Source organism: Epinephelus lanceolatus, chromosome 24, assembly GCF_041903045.1.
Source record: "Epinephelus lanceolatus isolate andai-2023 chromosome 24, ASM4190304v1, whole genome shotgun sequence".
Taxonomy (NCBI): Eukaryota; Metazoa; Chordata; class Actinopteri; order Perciformes; family Serranidae; genus Epinephelus; species Epinephelus lanceolatus.
This window is the reverse complement of record NC_135757.1, coordinates 13,755,490-13,772,856: the sequence shown is the minus strand read 5'-3', so window position 1 is coordinate 13,772,856 and position 17,367 is coordinate 13,755,490. Positions and strand designations below refer to the sequence as shown.

The 17,367-nt window shown below is 40.6% G+C and overlaps 1 protein-coding gene across 2 annotated transcripts in view; it reads left to right on the top strand.

Annotated features, from left to right (window-relative positions):
- The window catches only part of LOC117250192 (uncharacterized), a 39,481-nt gene that overhangs the window by 21,210 nt on the left and 904 nt on the right, over positions 1-17,367 (top strand). The window contains exons 15-35 of one of the 2 annotated variants that reach the window (XM_033616265.2): positions 1,378-1,446; positions 2,360-2,428; positions 3,207-3,275; positions 3,379-3,447; positions 3,530-3,601; positions 3,697-3,765; positions 3,859-3,930; positions 4,086-4,154; positions 6,096-6,164; positions 6,618-6,686; positions 8,638-8,706; positions 9,093-9,161; positions 10,159-10,227; positions 10,319-10,387; positions 10,482-10,562; positions 10,755-10,790; positions 11,161-11,197; positions 11,395-11,952; positions 12,772-13,076; positions 13,161-13,398; positions 17,151-17,360. In XM_033616265.2, the coding sequence (XP_033472156.1) occupies positions 1,378-1,446; positions 2,360-2,428; positions 3,207-3,275; positions 3,379-3,447; positions 3,530-3,601; positions 3,697-3,765; positions 3,859-3,930; positions 4,086-4,154; positions 6,096-6,164; positions 6,618-6,686; positions 8,638-8,706; positions 9,093-9,161; positions 10,159-10,227; positions 10,319-10,387; positions 10,482-10,562; positions 10,755-10,790; positions 11,161-11,197; positions 11,395-11,952; positions 12,772-13,076; positions 13,161-13,398; positions 17,151-17,360 (2,437 nt within the window). The remainder of the gene's footprint in view (positions 1-1,377; positions 1,447-2,359; positions 2,429-3,206; positions 3,276-3,378; positions 3,448-3,529; positions 3,602-3,696; positions 3,766-3,858; positions 3,931-4,085; positions 4,155-6,095; positions 6,165-6,617; positions 6,687-8,637; positions 8,707-9,092; positions 9,162-10,158; positions 10,228-10,318; positions 10,388-10,481; positions 10,563-10,754; positions 10,791-11,160; positions 11,198-11,394; positions 11,953-12,771; positions 13,077-13,160; positions 13,399-17,150; positions 17,361-17,367) is intronic. The other variant, XM_033616267.2, reaches the window with a different exon arrangement.

The following is a 17,367-nucleotide window of genomic DNA, read 5'->3' as shown; positions in this document are numbered from 1 at the left end:
AACATATGGCCTCACAGGGCCACTAGCATGGCTGTGTAGACTCTTGAGCCTGATTCACGGTAGGGCGCTCGATTCTTGATGAGAGCTACTCGACAGAAATGAAAGAGCCATGTGACATTTTCAATTTATGCTTCAGCTAAAGATTTCAGTCGTCTCCATGGTAACTACATGCTATTCTCCAGCCAACTTGTTTAGTTACATTATATCATCCCAGTCAATGTATAGATCCTTCTTACATGTGTTTGTTATGTATCCATGTATACTTCATTAGGAGAGGAAGAGATTATAAACTTCTACTGAGAAGACAACTGAAGCACAGGTAAAGGAGGTAGTCAGTGCACCCATTGAACCAAACAACGTAGCTACAGGGCCAATATGTTTTGATCCAACAGATGTAGGACATGGAGAGGTAGGACGTTAGGAGATGCACTTTTAGTATTTTCAGATGTCTGCCACCTGTTTTGACGATCTGGTCTACCAGATCAGGCCCCGTGTTGCTCACTCCGGGACACAAAAAACTCCAGTAGATGTGTCAGACAGGCTGGCCATCTTTATGTAATCCCGTTGTGTAACAGAATGATGGTGTCACGACATATCAAAGTTCTCCAGGTGCGTGCCATATATAAGAAAGTGTTGAGTGAGTCGTTTCTCTGTAAAAGTTACGTCATTTCTGTCAAGTGACACTCACTTAAAGTGTCGATCGCCTTGCCATAAATCAGGCTTTAATCTTGTTTCTGTTCGTGCTCTGTAGGTTTCACATTGCAGTTCTGCAGTATGATGTCACAGGTCTCTCACATAAATTTATATATCTGAGGAACGTTAAAACAGTCCACTAATGACAAACTCTGCAGATACTTTACATCAGTTTATGTACTAAATGTAAAACATCTGAGGGGCAGTAACCAACAGGAAAAAAACATTTGGGGGCGAAGGGGTCTTTCAAGTCAGATGTGAAACTTGTTATAACTCAAAGCCACTTTGAAGAGCATTGTGTTGGTTTCTGCGGTAACACTCTGTATTAACAATTTAGTCACACTTGGTGCCAAAACTATCAGATGGTATAATGTCTCTGTCTGGCAACTGTCTCTGTAAACAGTGTGGTCCATCAACTTTAGCCCAAGCTTGACATGTAGACATCAACATAAACAAAGCTAAACTTCAATCAGAAATCACATTTGGCTTCGATGGTCCATTGAGTAATTATTTATACTGGGCGATTATATGAGAGAAGTGAAAATAAGATTTGTCTGACTTGAAAGAGACTGAGACGAGTGAGATTTTCTGACCTCCCCCTTATCCTACATATGCTCTTACAGTGTTATTGTTTTCACATATATTAAAGAGGCAAAATGCAATAAGTCATGTCTGTCTTCACAGGGAGAGCGAGGCTTGGAGGGGTCGCGGGGGCTCAGAGGACAGCCGGGCATTGGAATCAAAGGAGACAAGGTAGAGTACAGAGTGGCTGTAAATAAGACGCCTGGCTAAAAAACCTTCACACAGGCGTGAAGATAAAGCCAGAGTCCTGTTGCAGAGAAGGCCAGGAGTTGGCAGAGCCACCAGTGAATGCATTCAGCGTGGTGTTATAAATGAGGTCACAGTCTACAGGTGATGAATCAAGGTTAAGGCCTGGATAGTGTAGGAGGAGTGCAGCTTCACAGTTTTGGTCTGATGAATGTGGGAAAGCTGGCTCTGTACTGACACGGTCATACAATTACAGAAAGGTATTCTCTCTTACCTTTCAGGATGTGCAGATCTTTGCAGCCATCTGGCAATCTTTTAGCTCGCAGACTTTGATGGGCCATGACATGAGTTGATTTAAAGATATGTTTTTAAGTTACATAATTCATCTCATGTCAATGGAATATGACGTTAACATTTGGGAATGGATTAAACCATTTCCCCCCAGAAAACATCTTTTAAAACATAGAGGTTTTTACATGGGAGTTCCTGACACAGATTGTGCTGACAGGTTTACTGTAGCCTTGTGGAGAAGTTCATCACAGATAATTGCAGTGTTTTCCTGTAGTAATGACAAACCAGTGCTTACGGGGTTTTCTGTGCATTAACATCACAAGTTTATGACATTAATGTTGCATGTGACAGATGAAAAGGCATTGAATTAAAAATGTCATCAAGTCATGTGTATAAACAGAATTTACTGCATAATAGTATAAATCTATTACCGAGCCAAAAAAAAAATGCACAGGATCTTGGCAAAGACTCTTTTACAGTTGGGTGCTTTCCACATGTAATAAATCACGAAATGTCCCAGTTGGCATGTGAGTGTGATGCACTGTCATACTATCAACACTTATATGCTGTTATCATCATTAACCTCCTTTCCTATCTGAACCTGTAGGGGGATTTTGGCCCTCCGGGTCTTCCAGGCCCACTCGGCCTCACAGGAGTTGGCATACAGGGCGAGAAGGCAAGTACTTAAATAAGTGATTGGCACCTTGGCTTCAGCTGCCAAACAATTATGGTTTTGCAGGTTATTCCTGAATGTAAATTCCATATTAGTCACCTTAGGGACTGTACACAAGTTACTGGGGTGGGGAGATGAGCTGAGCGTTACCTTTTACCTTTTAAAAAAAAGCAAGATTCAAGATTTAATGAACAGCCAGGGGTCAAGTTCCACTGTGAGTACAGTACAGTACAGTACGACATCTCTGGTTCTGCTGGATTGGTTTTATTCCTGTTTTTTAACTGTTCATCATGACACAATGTTATAGGAGTATGGTGCTAAGTTGGTTCAATACTTCTCTATAGTGCATCTGTCTGGTATGAAGCAAAGGGTTCCTTTAAAAGTCCTTAAAGGCATTAACCACTAGCATGTGCTATCTACTCTAGGGATGATATACATGATGTGAACATTTATAGTCATAATTTTAAATTTGACATGTATGCAGATGATATTTTGCTCAACTTAACCAAGCATCCTCGGTCCCTGCTGTTCTGAATTTGATTGATTTATTTGGCAGTTTTTCGGGGTATAAGATAAATTGGAAAAAGAGTGAGGCAGGAACACTGAAGTAGAATATGTTTAGTTACTCACTAGTATCAAGAACTAAGGGTATTGTGTGTTTTTTAAAATTGACCACCACCCAGTAACTTTTGTACAGTCCCTTAGCCATCCAATTTTTACATAGTGTTACCTTTTAATCGATGGCTTCTTTTTTTATCACTGCCTCCATTCATCCTTGCAGGGCGTGGAGGGACCAAGAGGGCCACCAGGAAGCAGAGGCCCACCAGGAGAGGGCTTGCCTGGATCCAAGGTTTGTCCAATACACTGTTTAGTTTGATGAACTCATATCCTTCCAGGATCTCAGAAATCAAAGCTACAATAAGTTAATGTTGTCATGCTGTCTTATCTCACAGGGGGACCAAGGTTTACCGGGGGAGGTAGGCGCCCCAGGTGAGAGAGGGGCTGGAGACCCTGGAGCTAAGGTGAGTTAAAACCATTTTTATTTTTACAATACTTAGATTTTCCAATCCAACAACTGAAACATATCCATAAATCTGTCCTCAGGGTGAGCCAGGGTCAACAGGGATGTCAGGTTTGCCCGGCCTGCCAGGGGAGGACGGAGCCCCTGGACAGAAGGTAGTTAATCTCACCACCTACTGTATCTACATGTGTCTGTTTGCTCCACTATCAATCTCATAAAAGTTATTACATGTGTATGTTTGTGTCTTTAGGGTGAGCCAGGACCTTCAGGTCTCAGAGGGCCAGAGGGGGCACCTGGAATTGGCACCCAGGGTGAAAAGGTGAAAATGTGCATGTCTGGCACTAGGACTTTACTGACCTGTATATAAAGTCACAGCTGTCAGATTACTAACTGTTTTCTTGTGATTTTTAAGGGTGACCAAGGCCAAAGAGGAATAAGGGGCTTGACTGGTCCACCTGGCATTGCTGGACCCTCGGGACCAAAGGTGAGGAGCTACTAAGCTTGATTAGCTATTGAATATTTCTAATTAATTATTTTTTGCATTGGGACTCTGTCAGTGGCCTTCTGGGAGGGCTTAAATTGTAAGGAATTCATTTTATGAATTATTGATTTAACCACTTGTCTTGCATTAATCCTCAGGGAGAACCAGGGGCACAAGGCAGGGGGGGTTTACCTGGTCCACCAGGACGTTTCGTCACCGGGCCAAAGGTAACTACTCCCAGTCTACTGTAGTAGTATTAGAAAACTGTGGAGGTCTGCTGTGTTTCGTGCATGTTTACATAAAACAGGTGATAATAATTTAGATTTTTCCGAATGCTGTTTAAATGTTTCCAAGTGTTTGATTTTCATGATCGCCATACTTCTCATTTCAAGAGACAATTGTTTCATGAAACAGTTCGTAAGTGAAAAAATCTCCTGGCAGTAGCGACAATTTTCAATCGTTACACAGTCATGTAATGTCAGCAGAAGTTGAAGAAGTATTTGGATTACTTAAAGAGACCTTGTGGAGTTTTATTGTAAACAAACAAATTTATTCATAGTTTCTCACTTAACTGCATTATGTGTATCTTTAAGGCCTAGTTTCTGGGTTGAATGTATTCCCCTCCTTATAAAACATTTCCAAAACCAAATTCTCCATCTGGAATTGTTCGTAGCAACGTTGTTGCAAAGACAACAAAGAACTTACATAGATACTCTGTGATAACTGGGGATAGCTACCACTAGCTACAGGGGAAAACAAAAGCACTATCCTCTTCCTGTTTGGTTGCACCACGACTGCCGCAGTTTTTGTGCCGTAAATCGAGCCTTCATTTTCCCAGGAGATTGTTCCTGTTGGCAGACAGAATTGCATGGTGAAAGCAAGGCTTATAGGGACTCAATCTAAACACTGATGGTGTCTAATATTCTATAGTTATTACGTTATACAATCAATATTTATGTCATGATAATAAGTTTAAGCAAAAAATGTGTTTATATCCACCTTAAATCACAGATTGTACATATTCGTGCTTGCTAGCAATGTTCTTGCTTGTCTTCTTTGCACATTACTGCTGCCATCTGTCCATCAGGAGCACCATGAAACTGAAACTGTCCTTGTGCAAGTGCATTATACAAACAAATCAGGGTCCTGCCATGGATGTATAAAGAAAACTTGATACAGCATTGGAGGCTGTTCATACCTATAAAGGTTGTTCAGCGGTGGATGAAGCTAAAACAGTTTGAACTCCTGGGTATAAAAGTACCACGTCATTGGGCCCATAGTGCAAGCACACTAGAGACATCATCAGCTGAGCAGTTAACTTCTGCTGGCTAACGTCTGGTTTAGCCCTCTGTCATCTTGGATGGGGATAAAATTAATTAATCGTCCGGCCCTTCTTGACTTTCAAAATGTTATCGGACCAAACAAATCAAATCCCAATAGTGAGATGAATCATTTCACGGAGGCTGTGACACTCAAAAAATTTATCCAGTGATTTTAGGACATCTCTTTCACAATGTAAGTCTATGGGAAAACGTGTTTCTGGATCCAAAGGCATCATGTAAGGGACCTGGAAGTTGTAGTTTTACTGTTTGGCCACTATGACAAATTGGCTTCAAAGTGCGGCACACTTTGCGGGATCCCGGGACCGTCTTGTAAAAACATTGCATCAAGCTACCAGTGATAAAAAACTCCACAAGGATAGCTGTAACTTAAAATAGTAGTACCAGAATATAAAATACAAGTCTCATTCAAGATGTTATTTACCTAAAAATACAGTAGGTAATTAGAGTAATTATTATCAGCAAATTATGTTTGTCAGCACAAACTAAATGTTATCGTTATGTTATTAATTTGAACTACTTTGTGTAATGTTAATGACTGCAATTACCGTACTGGGTAATGTGGGCAATTACTCCCAAACCCTTTGAGGCCTCAGTGACCGCAGGATAACTATGTGGCAATCACTTTGTGGTGACTTGATTAACTGTGTATTTGTTCATTTGCACCACAGTGGCACTATGTGTATGCTTTACCACTTATAGCTAGTTGTGGAAATCTAGTTTACTTACCTTTAATATTTCAGCTATATCTCATGTTTTGTTTGTAAAATCTACAATATTTTCCATGTTATAGAATATAGAGTTAATTAGTGCTAACGTGTGTTACAGGGTGATCTTGGCCCAAGTGGTCCTCCTGGTCCGATTGGGGAGACTGGCTACGGACTTCCTGGTCCAAAGGTAACACCCAGTTTAAGCCTCTTTTCTAAAACACAACAATGTGTTTGTAACTTGGATGACTGCCTGGTGACACACACTAAGAGCATGTTGTCATAGCTGAACAGTCTATGTTTGGAAAATCAATTATCGAGTGAATGTAATTGGAGACAGACCTGGCAACACATATGTGCCCTTTCATCAAGAAGAATCAAGAAGAACAGAGAAGATGTCAACATTTGCTCCAACATTTGTTCATGAAATATCAATTCATAAAAATGCTTCAGCATGTTTTGCATTTTGAACCTTCCATGCTTTTGATATATTGCACAGAGTTACAATACAGAAGGACAGAAAGGAGCAGACGGCACATATATCTATTTACATCCACATTCCACTTCAGTTTCATTTTAACACCTGTCTGTAAATCACTAAGTATCCTTTTATGAATGGATGATTGACCTATTTTTGCTTTAGGGTGACCGTGGAGATTCAGGTCCTGCAGGTCCTTTAGGTCCCAAAGGAGATGGCTATCCCGGCCCTATGGTGAGGAACTGATTTAAAGCATGACATGCCCATTTGTATGCTCATAAATCTGTTAGTTTATACAATCCATCCACACATTACATTTAGTCGTCCATCCATCTGTCTTTTGCCTCCCTCATTCTGCCCATCAGTTCCAGCCATACATCCATCAACGAGACATTTATTACCAGTAGTTACAGGACCTGAACCTCGTATACTTCGTCCTTAGTTAAGACCATAGCAAGGAGACACAGAGGGGGATTCAGGGGCAAATACAGAGCAAAGGAATCATATTTAGTCTTGTAGGGGTATATGTGGCCGCTGAAGAAGAGATTTAAAGGAACAGTTCAATATTTTGGGAATCATGCTTACTAATATAGCCCCTTTTTTGAAGTTGTAGATGAGGAGACTGATGCTGCTCTCATGTCTGTTTGCTAAATATGAAGGTCCGGCCAGATAAGAGTGCACCTGAAGACATTATCATTAAATTCAAATGTAGTAATAAACCTTTGAGTTACTCGACAAATCTTTAACTTGTAATTGGTAAATTTCACATACATAGCGCAAGATTCTCTAAGTCCTACCCAAACCTTAATATTTTTCTTGTCAAAAATCAATTTATCCATGAATACGCTTACCCTTATTACAAACAAAAAAGTGAACAGTTGTTGGTATGTTGTCAAGTCAGCAGGTCACTTTATGCTAAGACTGTTACATGTCCATAAACTGCACAACTTTACGTAAACTACATAATGTGACAACATCCAACCGTGATTCTTTTCCTAAACCTATCATACGTAACTTAACTTTCCTAAACCTAACCTAAGTAACTTAACTTTCCTAAACCTATCATACATAACTTAACTTTCCTAAACCTAACCTAAGTAACTTAACTTTCCTAAACCTAACTTAAGTAATTTTTTTTTTTTTTCAACGATATTTTTTTTAGCCATTTTGCCTTAATGGACAGGACAGATAGCGTGAAGGGGGGATAGAGAGAGAGGAGATGACATGCAGCAAAGGGCCACAGTCTAAGTCTATCCTACATAATTTTACTTTCCTAAACCTATCCTACGAAACTTTATTTTCCGAAACCTAACCTAAGTAACTTTACATTCCTAAACTTATCCTAAGTAACTTAACTGTACTTAACCTAACCTTAGTAACTTTACTTTCTGAAACCTAACCTAAGTAACTTTACATCCCTAAACCTATCCTACTTAACTTTTCTTTCCTAAACCTATCCTACGTAACTTTACTTTCCTAAACCTATCCTACTTAACTTTACTTTCCTAAACCTAAGTAACTTTACTGTCCTAAACCTATCTTACTTAACTTTACTGTCCTAAACCTAACCTAAGTAACTTTACTGTCCTAAACCTATCCTACGTAACTTAACTTTCCTAAACCTATCCTACTTAACTTTTCTTTCCTAAACCTTTCCTGCGTAACTTTACTTTCCTAAACCTATCCTACTTAACTTTACTTTCCTAAACCTATCCTATGTAACTTTACTGTCCTAAACCTATCCTACTTAACTTTTCTTTCCTAAACCTATCCTACGTAACTTTACTTTCCTAAACCTATCCTACTTAACTTTACTTTCCTAAACCTAATCTAAGTAACTTTACTGTCCTAAACCTATCCTACGAAACTTTACTTTCCTAAACCTATCCTACTTAACTTTACTTTCCTAAACCTAATCTAAGTAACTTTACTTTCCAAAACCTAACGAAAGTAACTTTACTTTACCAAACCAAACCTATGCAGCTTTACGTTCTTCGACCTAACCTACATAACTTTACTTCCCGAAACCTAACCCACATATCTTAAGTATGTAACTTTATATATGCCAGACTATTTCTTGGCAAGGACGGGTAACTTCCTGGGGTTTTCTGCAAAATGGACTATTCCTTTAATAATTTCACCTTCTCTGAGAGTGTATTCTACCTCCATGTCATGTGTTGTTTAGGGCCCTCCTGGTCTGCCTGGACTTCCAGGAGAACCTGGCCAGGAAGGAGTGGGCATCCCTGGACCAAAGGTGAGAATTTGGCTCTGTCAGATCAAAAATAATTATTGTCAAGTAAGTGCAGTTGAGAAAGTGTTTCAGCGTGATGTGATGTATGACCTAATATGATAGAGATGGTTCCTTTGTCAAAATTAGGAGTGTAACATTTCACGTTAAGACTTTTGCAAAATGAACCTCGGTTGTGAAAACTGAGCCGAAGCAATTGTCCAATACTGTTAGATCAATTTCAGAGTGTTTGAATGTGCACTGAAGATAAGTGAAAGTATCTCCCCAGTGAAAGATGTGGTCATTTATTTGAGGAAACTAATTAAAGGAAACGAGATTTTACTCAGTACAGGAGTTCATTTATTTGATGGATTGTGAATTGCTGTATTATAAGTGTTCATATATCTTTGCAGGGGGATGTTGGTTTCCGAGGGTTGCCTGGTTTACCAGGACCTCCAGGCGAAGGCCTCCAAGGACCTCCGGTACTTTATTACTTTCACTTTTTTTTTTTTTTTTTTTTTTCAAATTTGACTTTACAGCACTTCAAACTAAAATTACTTCCATTTCGACTTTTCATCTACCTTTTATAACTCGTCAAAAAACAGCTTGTATTCAGTTTTCCTGCAAACATGAGTCAAGGACAACATTGCAATGTATTTACTTATGCAGAAAGCCTGCTGTAATTTTACTTGACATACAGCCAAGCGGTCCTGATTGAGTCATATTCTCTGAAGGATTACATCTTTGCTGTAGTCAAAGAGTTCCAGATTGGAAATAAGAGTGCTTTATCTTGTGTGTGAACATGCCCACCACAGGGGCCTTTTATTCTAATGCTGCCAGTTCAGTTGTTCAGGGTATTTATCATGATTTTCCCTGCAGCTCTCTGACACATTGGTGCAGAGTGTGAATCTCCACAGACATATGTGTCTGATGAGAAGCAGGCCTAACTGAAGCAACACCCAGCACCCATATGTCCCCAAATATCCCATCCAGAGTCCCTGCAGGCTTCAGACCAGTGTTTCTGCAGGTCCGGGTGCTGTCACAGTCATGCAGCGGTAGGCAGGATTTAATTGGGGACTCAGCTAAAGCTGTCATGTTGGCAGGCTCCAGCCCTCATCTATGTTGAGAGAAAATGGGTGTCAGAAAGTCATGACTCAGTATTATGAGACAGGGATAATCCTCACCTTAGAAATGCTTTTTCCTAGAAATATGACAAGCTGTTTCATGGGTTTTATATCCATTTTACATCTGTTTAAGGAAGAGGAATCATTGGTTACATATGTGTGATACAGGGCTGGTCTGGTCTGTGAATGTTTAATCAACTCAAGTTCAATAGCAACACAAGGGTTTCAAGTTACTTCAACATATCCACTACATACTGTAATGACATACAAATGTAATATATCTATGAATTGCAGAAATGTACAGCTAGGTTGATGTAGTCCACTCCAATGTGATACTGCATCCTCTGTTCTGCAGGGTAACACTGGGCGGCCTGGCCCTCCGGGGCCAATAGGGCCACAAGGACAAGGAGTTCAAGGGCCAAAGGTGGGCCATGATTTGTTGTCCTTCTTATAGAAATTAATGTATTTGTAAACTCCTACACATGCAAAGTATTTAATTCATGTTTTTGATTCAGGGTGAACAGGGGGCCCAGGGCGTGACAGGGCCAAGGGGGGTACCTGGAGAAGGTTTTCCTGGAGCTAAAGTGAGTCACAATGTTATCCAGGACTTCTGAATGTGGGTTTGTGTGCACGCAGTATGTTCTGATTGCTGATATTTTATCATGCAATGTGCGACAGGGTGACCGTGGCTCGTCAGGGGAGAGGGGGCTGAAGGGAATTAAAGGAGAACTGGGAGACCCTGGAACCCCAGGACTACCTGTAAGTTACACTAATGATGGTTTTATATGTCTTTACATTGTGTACTGCTTTGTGAGAATTACACTCTTATCCTTATTTTTAGTCAACTCAGCAAATATTTGTCTGGTAAATGGAATTTAAAATGTTTAAAACACATATTTAGAATATCATAAGTACTTTAACTACATTATACTTTTTGTTTTCTCACCTCAGGGCCGCGCTGGTGTCAAAGGTGAAGCAGGCCTCACTGTGAGTCTTCTCATATTTTTATATACTTTTCCAGTGGTGGAATGTAACTGTACACTTACTGTGCTTAATACTGAAGTTACCCTTTAAGTACAAATTAGATGTACTTTACTTGTGTATTTCCAGCTTTCGTTACTTTTCACATTTCATTTTTTCATGCTCCTGTCCAGTCAAAACCACGTATCTCCAAAATTAGTGATTTTGAATTTGAATGTTTGTGATTAACTGAAGGATGAAGTGTTTCTTTAAAAATATTGCTTTTTTTTTGTACATAAAGTAAAGGATGTGAATACGTCTTCCACCACTGACTATTTCATCAGTTACTGCTCATGTTTATTTATACACTCACACTGTGTTGGTGTATTCATTTCAGAGAGAGGACATCATTCGGATGATCAAAGAGATCTGTGGTAAAGTATCTTGTGATCTTTGCAATATTTATTTCACTTCTCAGTATTGACTTAATGCTATAAGAGAAGATTCAGTTTCTGAATTTAAGCCACTGTCTCATCCTATCTGCGAATCAGTAGATCAGATTCCGTACAGTGAACCTCATCAAAGTGACATTTCAGCCATGATCTCATATGCTGATGTAATGTGATTCCAGGATGTGGGATCAAGTGTAAGGAGAGGCCCATGGAGCTGGTGTTTGTCATTGACAGCTCAGAGAGCGTGGGCCCAGAGAACTTTGAGATCATCAAGGACTTTGTGAACGCCCTGGTGGACCGAGTCACAGTGGGCCGCAACGCCACCAGGATCGGCCTGGTGCTGTACAGCCTGGAGGTGAAGTTGGTGTTCAACTTGGCCCGCTACGTCACCAAACAGGACATAAAGCAGGCCATCAGGAACATCCCATACATGGGAGAGGGCACCTATACTGGCACAGCCATCCGTAAAGCCACCCAGGAGGCCTTCTACTCTTCACGTCTGGGAGTCAGCAAAGTGGCCATCGTGATCACTGATGGACAGACAGACAAGCGAGAGCCAGTGAAGCTGGATATAGCTGTACGAGAAGCACATGCTGCGAATATTGAGATGTTTGCACTGGGGATTGTGAACACCTCGGACCCTACGCAGGCTGAGTTCATGAGAGAGCTCAATCTGATCGCTTCTGACCCAGACAGCGAGCACATGTTCCTCATTGATGACTTCAACACACTGCCAGGTTAGAGAAACTCTTTGTCTTGGTGTTACGCTGCATCAATACTAGCACAGAAATATTAGCTTATTGCATTAGCTTATTGGTACTTGCATATATCTTGGATTAGAAATGTCAGTACACAAATGCTAAATAGAGTTTTAGAGGTGTTGGTCGGTGGGTTTCTTTTAAATTTGGACAGAGGCAGGCTAGCTGTTTCCCCTTCTTCCAGTCTTTGTGCTAAGCTAATCCCCTGGTGACTCTGGTTCCATATCTAGAGTACAGATGAGAGGGGTATGGTTTTTCCAATCGAACTGTCAGCAAGAAAGCAAATAAGGGTATTCCAGAAAATGTCAAACTGTACCTTTAATTTTTGTCTTTATTTCATGGTAATTAAGTTGTCAGATGGACTACTTTGATTTAAATGCTGTGCTTTGAAAATTGATAAACTAAAGAACTGGACAAATAAAGAGTTGACCAGATGATTAGATGAGACGTTCATAAAATATTTCATGCCAATCCATCCAATAGATTTGGAGACATTGCACTCAGAGCAACAAATGCAAACGTCATGGTGCTGCTTGAGGAAAATTTAGGGGAATACCGAACTCTATAGGATACGTCCTCTGCGGACCATGAATGTCTGTACAAAACTTCATGGCAATCCATCTGTTAGTCGCCGAGATATTTCAGCCTGGACTTTAATAGTGGGCCAACTGTTTTCATCCCCAGAGCCATGCAGCTAGTCTGGCTAAAATAAATCTCCCACTGGGTCTCCAGTCTCCAGAGACAATATGTCCTGTGTTCCTGACACTGACTTCTCCTCTGTGTCTTTCTGTTTCTCAGCGCTGGAATCCAAGCTGGTCAGCCAGTTCTGTGAGGATGAGAATGGAGCCCTGATTTATAACAGAGTAACTAACGGCTACAACGGCTATGGAAACAATGGCTACAACGGCAACAACGGCAACAGGAACGGCAACAATGGGAACTATGTTGTCGGTGGCTATGGGTACCGACCTGTGACTGACCAGCAAGTTCTGAACGGCCGTCAGAGTGGCACCAGCACTGGCACCAGTACTCACAGCCACGGAGGCCGTGTAGAGACCACCCAGCATGGCAGCAAAGGCTCCAGCACAGTCACAGACAGACATGTATGCAACATATGAGTGTGTGTATGTTATAAAAAGATCATTATAACACTGTTTAACACCATTTACTGGTTTTATCACCATCAGGGCGGAGGAGGGCAGCATGTGTTCACTGAGACACACTTTGGAAGAGAGCGCGGGGATACATTTAACCGCAACACCTCAGACTTCACACCTCCGTCCAAAGAGGACTCCTCCAGCACCAGAGGCTCCTCCTCATCTTCATCTTCATCTTCATCATCTTCTTCTTCTACAAGAATATCCACATCCTCCTCAGGTGTAACCATTCAGCATGAGCGTGTACCAAGGCCAGCTCTTCCCAAAGGTACACACAGTCTGATTTGCTGTATATATAATTCCCTTTAATAGGCGGCGCATGCAGAGACATGACATAATTACATACCTATTGACAAAACATGGTACGCAACACTTTCGTAGTAATTACAGAGAAACACTATCAACAGGAGAAAACAAGTGAAGCTGCTTCCTGTAAATGATGCAGGAACTCCTCAGGCAGCACAAATAAAATGAATCATACCTTCTAGTTCCATTTAAGATAAACTAGCAGCAGTGTATTTTATTATAGTGTCCATGAGTGGTTTTTAAATGCATCGTTCCTCCTAGTGTTGTCAAAATAATATTTCCTGAGATGCACATTTGAAATTAAAAATAACTACATTTAATGTAAACTGCATCTGTGGTTATGTTTTAACAGGTTGCTGTGTTCTGTAGAAATCACTTTAACACTATCTTAGGTCATTATATCTGAGGTTTAAAGGGACAGTCCACGCCAAAATCAAAAATGCAGATTTTTCCTCTTACCTGTAGTGCTATTAATAAATCAAGATTTTTTTGGTGTGAGTCACGATGTCTCTTTTTAGAAATCATGACCCAGCTACTTAAGATAATCCACAGACCTTGTTGTGAGCAGTTTCATGTAGGAACTATTTCCTTTTTACCGAACTAAACCCGCCAACAGCATCACTTACCAGAAAGAATTGTGCTCTACTTATGGACAAGGGGCCTTGTGCTCATGACAGCGTGAGATCTAAACATTAATAGTGTCCTACTTTGCTGAGTTGTATCATTAGCTAGGTCAGTGGTGCTAGGTGAGCTAGCAGTAGATTCACGCTTCCTTTTGCACACTTTTCTATAGATGTCAGTTTTTGAGCCACAGTGAAAGTCAAAATGTGACCTGTGGTAAGGCCGGTTGTTTTTAGCCAGGCTGATTTCCATAAAAGATTTGCAGCCCCTACCTGATGGTTCAGGGGAGTGAGGAGACAGCAGTCAATGATGGCATAAAACAGTCAATAAAACAGGTTTTTAAACACTGCAACCACAAGAGATCCAGACACACACATACACACACACACACACAAGCAAACGCATGATTCCCTTCAGGCTTACGCATGGCAGAAATAAAAAAGAAACATTTGAGAGCAGTTGTCCAGTGATCAGATATTTAGTCCCATTACATGTGTGTTTAGAGTAGAACTAGCCTTTCAGAGACAAGGATTTATTTATTTATTTATATTCCACATTGTCTCACTCATTTTACTCACAGAGTTCAGTTTAAGGGCAGATGTGTCGATTTTACTGATCTCTAAAAGCTTAGATCATATGTGTCAAACTGATGTCACTGTGTAAGATGTATTGTCAGAGCTATTCCCACTCCAATTTTAATGTAGTGTAAATGTAGTGTAGTTATTACTGCAAAATGTTCTTGATTGACAAAGCAAACACTGCATATGATTCTGATAGTATCACATAAGGTCACTCAGCTGGAAAATCAGAAAGCTGGAACCAGTGTCTGAGTGAAGAGAGCTATTGTGTGGCATTCCTTTAAATCACTTGTGCAGATAACTTCATCAGTTTATCTGCTGTTTAATAGAGTCTGCTCCTCACACAGCAAACAGGAGATGGTTACACAAAGATAGACTGTGGCTGAGATCAAACTAACAGACTTCAGACAGATGTCTAAATTCATCTGTAGTACAAAGCTGTCAAGTTCCTGACTGTCTGAAGCAGAACTAATATGCCATGAATTCTGTGTAAATAAGACTCTTTTAATATTATTATTATTGTTATTATTATTATAAAACCAGGTTGACAGAGCAGCTGCGTCAAACTCCTCAGCTCTGTTCACTCCAGCAGAAAATGTTTGTCTTCTTGAAAACCAACAGTGAATTCAACAGGGATTCAGCGAAGAGCCTAACAGCGTAGTGTCAGGGCTCAGTGCACGTGCTAACTGGTCAGTGTCCTCACTGCTGTGTATTTCCAACATGTCACTCATTATTAGCTTCACAACATTGTCAACTAACCTCAGATTATTAGCCATGGTTTCCTCTTTTCATACCTTTGCGCCAGTGAGAGCCACGGCTGGAGGCATTGTTTTTGTATTCCGTCCATCCGTTCATCCCATTCTCGTGGACACGTTACCTCAGGAACTCCTTCATGGAATTTCATTACATGTGGCACAAATGTTCACTTTGAGTCAAGGTGAACTGATGAGATCCTGGTGGTCAACGGTCAACGGTGTGACCTTGCATCCGTCTCATTCTCGTGAAAGAAATATCTCAAAAACAACTTGAGATAATTTCTTTAAATTTGGCACAAACGTCCACTTTGAGTCAAGGATGATCTAATTAATACTTGGAGGTCAAAGGTGAAGGTCACATTGACCCTGTCACATTCTCGTGAACAAGATATCTCAGAACACCAAAAGGAAATTTCTTCAAATTTGGCACAAACGTCCACTTGGACTCAACAATGAACTGATTAGATTTTGGTGGTCAAAGGTCAAAGTCAATGTGACCTTGCATCGGTCTCATTCTCATTAAAGCGATAATCTCAAAAACAACTGGGGGTAATGTGTTTAAATTTGTCACAAATGTCCATTTTGAGTTAAGGATGAACTGATTTAAATCTGGAGGTCAAAGGTGAAGGTCATTGTTACCCCATCTGTCACATTCTTGTGAACACGATCACTCAGAATACCTGGAGGAAATTTCTTGAAATTTGGCACCAACGTCCACTTGGGCTCAACGATGAACTGATTAGATTCAAAGGTCAAAGTCAGTGTGACCCTGCAGCCGTCTCATTCTCGTGAAAGCAATATCTCAAGAACAGCTTGGGGTAGTGTCTTTAAATTTGGCACAAAGGTCCATTTTGAGTCAAGAATGAACTGATTTTCTCGTGAACAAGATATCTCAGAACACCGTAAGGAAATTTCTTCAAATTTGGCACAGATCTCCACTTGGACTTAACAATGAACTGATTAAATTTTGGTGGTCAAAGGTCAAAGTCAGTGTGCCCTCACAAAACATGTCTTAGGCCATAACTCAACACATATTATGACAAAATGTCACACAAATGTCTAATAGGATAAAATGATGAAGTGACAACATTTAATATCTAAAAAGTCAAAGGTCAACTTCACTGTGACATCGTAATGTTTTCTGGCCATTATTCTATGTCATATCTCAGGACCAGAAAGGGAATCGTTTGGTCAGATACTGAATTGGTGACACTAATCTTGGGTGCCCACTCTGAAACTTGAAGCATTGTCTACTGTCATGGATACATGTAAGTCTGAACAGACTTAAATGCAAACCATAACTTGATACATACAACCATAAGGTGGTAATTCTAGCTTTGCCATTTGATGCCACTGGTCATTGTTACTATGGAAACACTGCCCTTTTTTAGCCCGGGGTTAGATTAAAAACTGGATTAGACTCATATAAGAGTAAGTGAAGACTAGCCTGTAAGTCAAACACAGGATGCAGCTGCGTTATGTTCCCTAAACTACAGCCAAGCTAGTCAGATAAAAATCAATTTAACACAATCCTAAATACATTATCTGTCGATATGTGAACATTGATATCTGATCAGATCTGCTGTGATGTCACTTGATAGAGTGTATAGAGTACACGTGGTGGAGAGACCTCTGGGGTTATGATAAGTGCTTTATGATTGACAGGCTCAGTAATGAGGTCATGTAGGTGAGGAGCAGGGAGGCCAATTATTTTTGATGCAGTGTGGATGATTTTATAGAATCTGCTGTTTTTCCTGCAGAGACCGTTCCCTTGGACCCTCGCTGTGGCCTGGTTCTGGACCAGGGCACATGTCGGGACTATAATATCCGCTGGTACTACGATAAGCAGGCCAACGCCTGCGCCCAGTTCTGGTACGGAGGCTGTAACGGCAACAAGAACCGCTTCGACACAGAGGAGGAGTGCAAGAGGACGTGTGTGATCGGCAGATCCACTGGTACACTCTCCACTGGTGATTC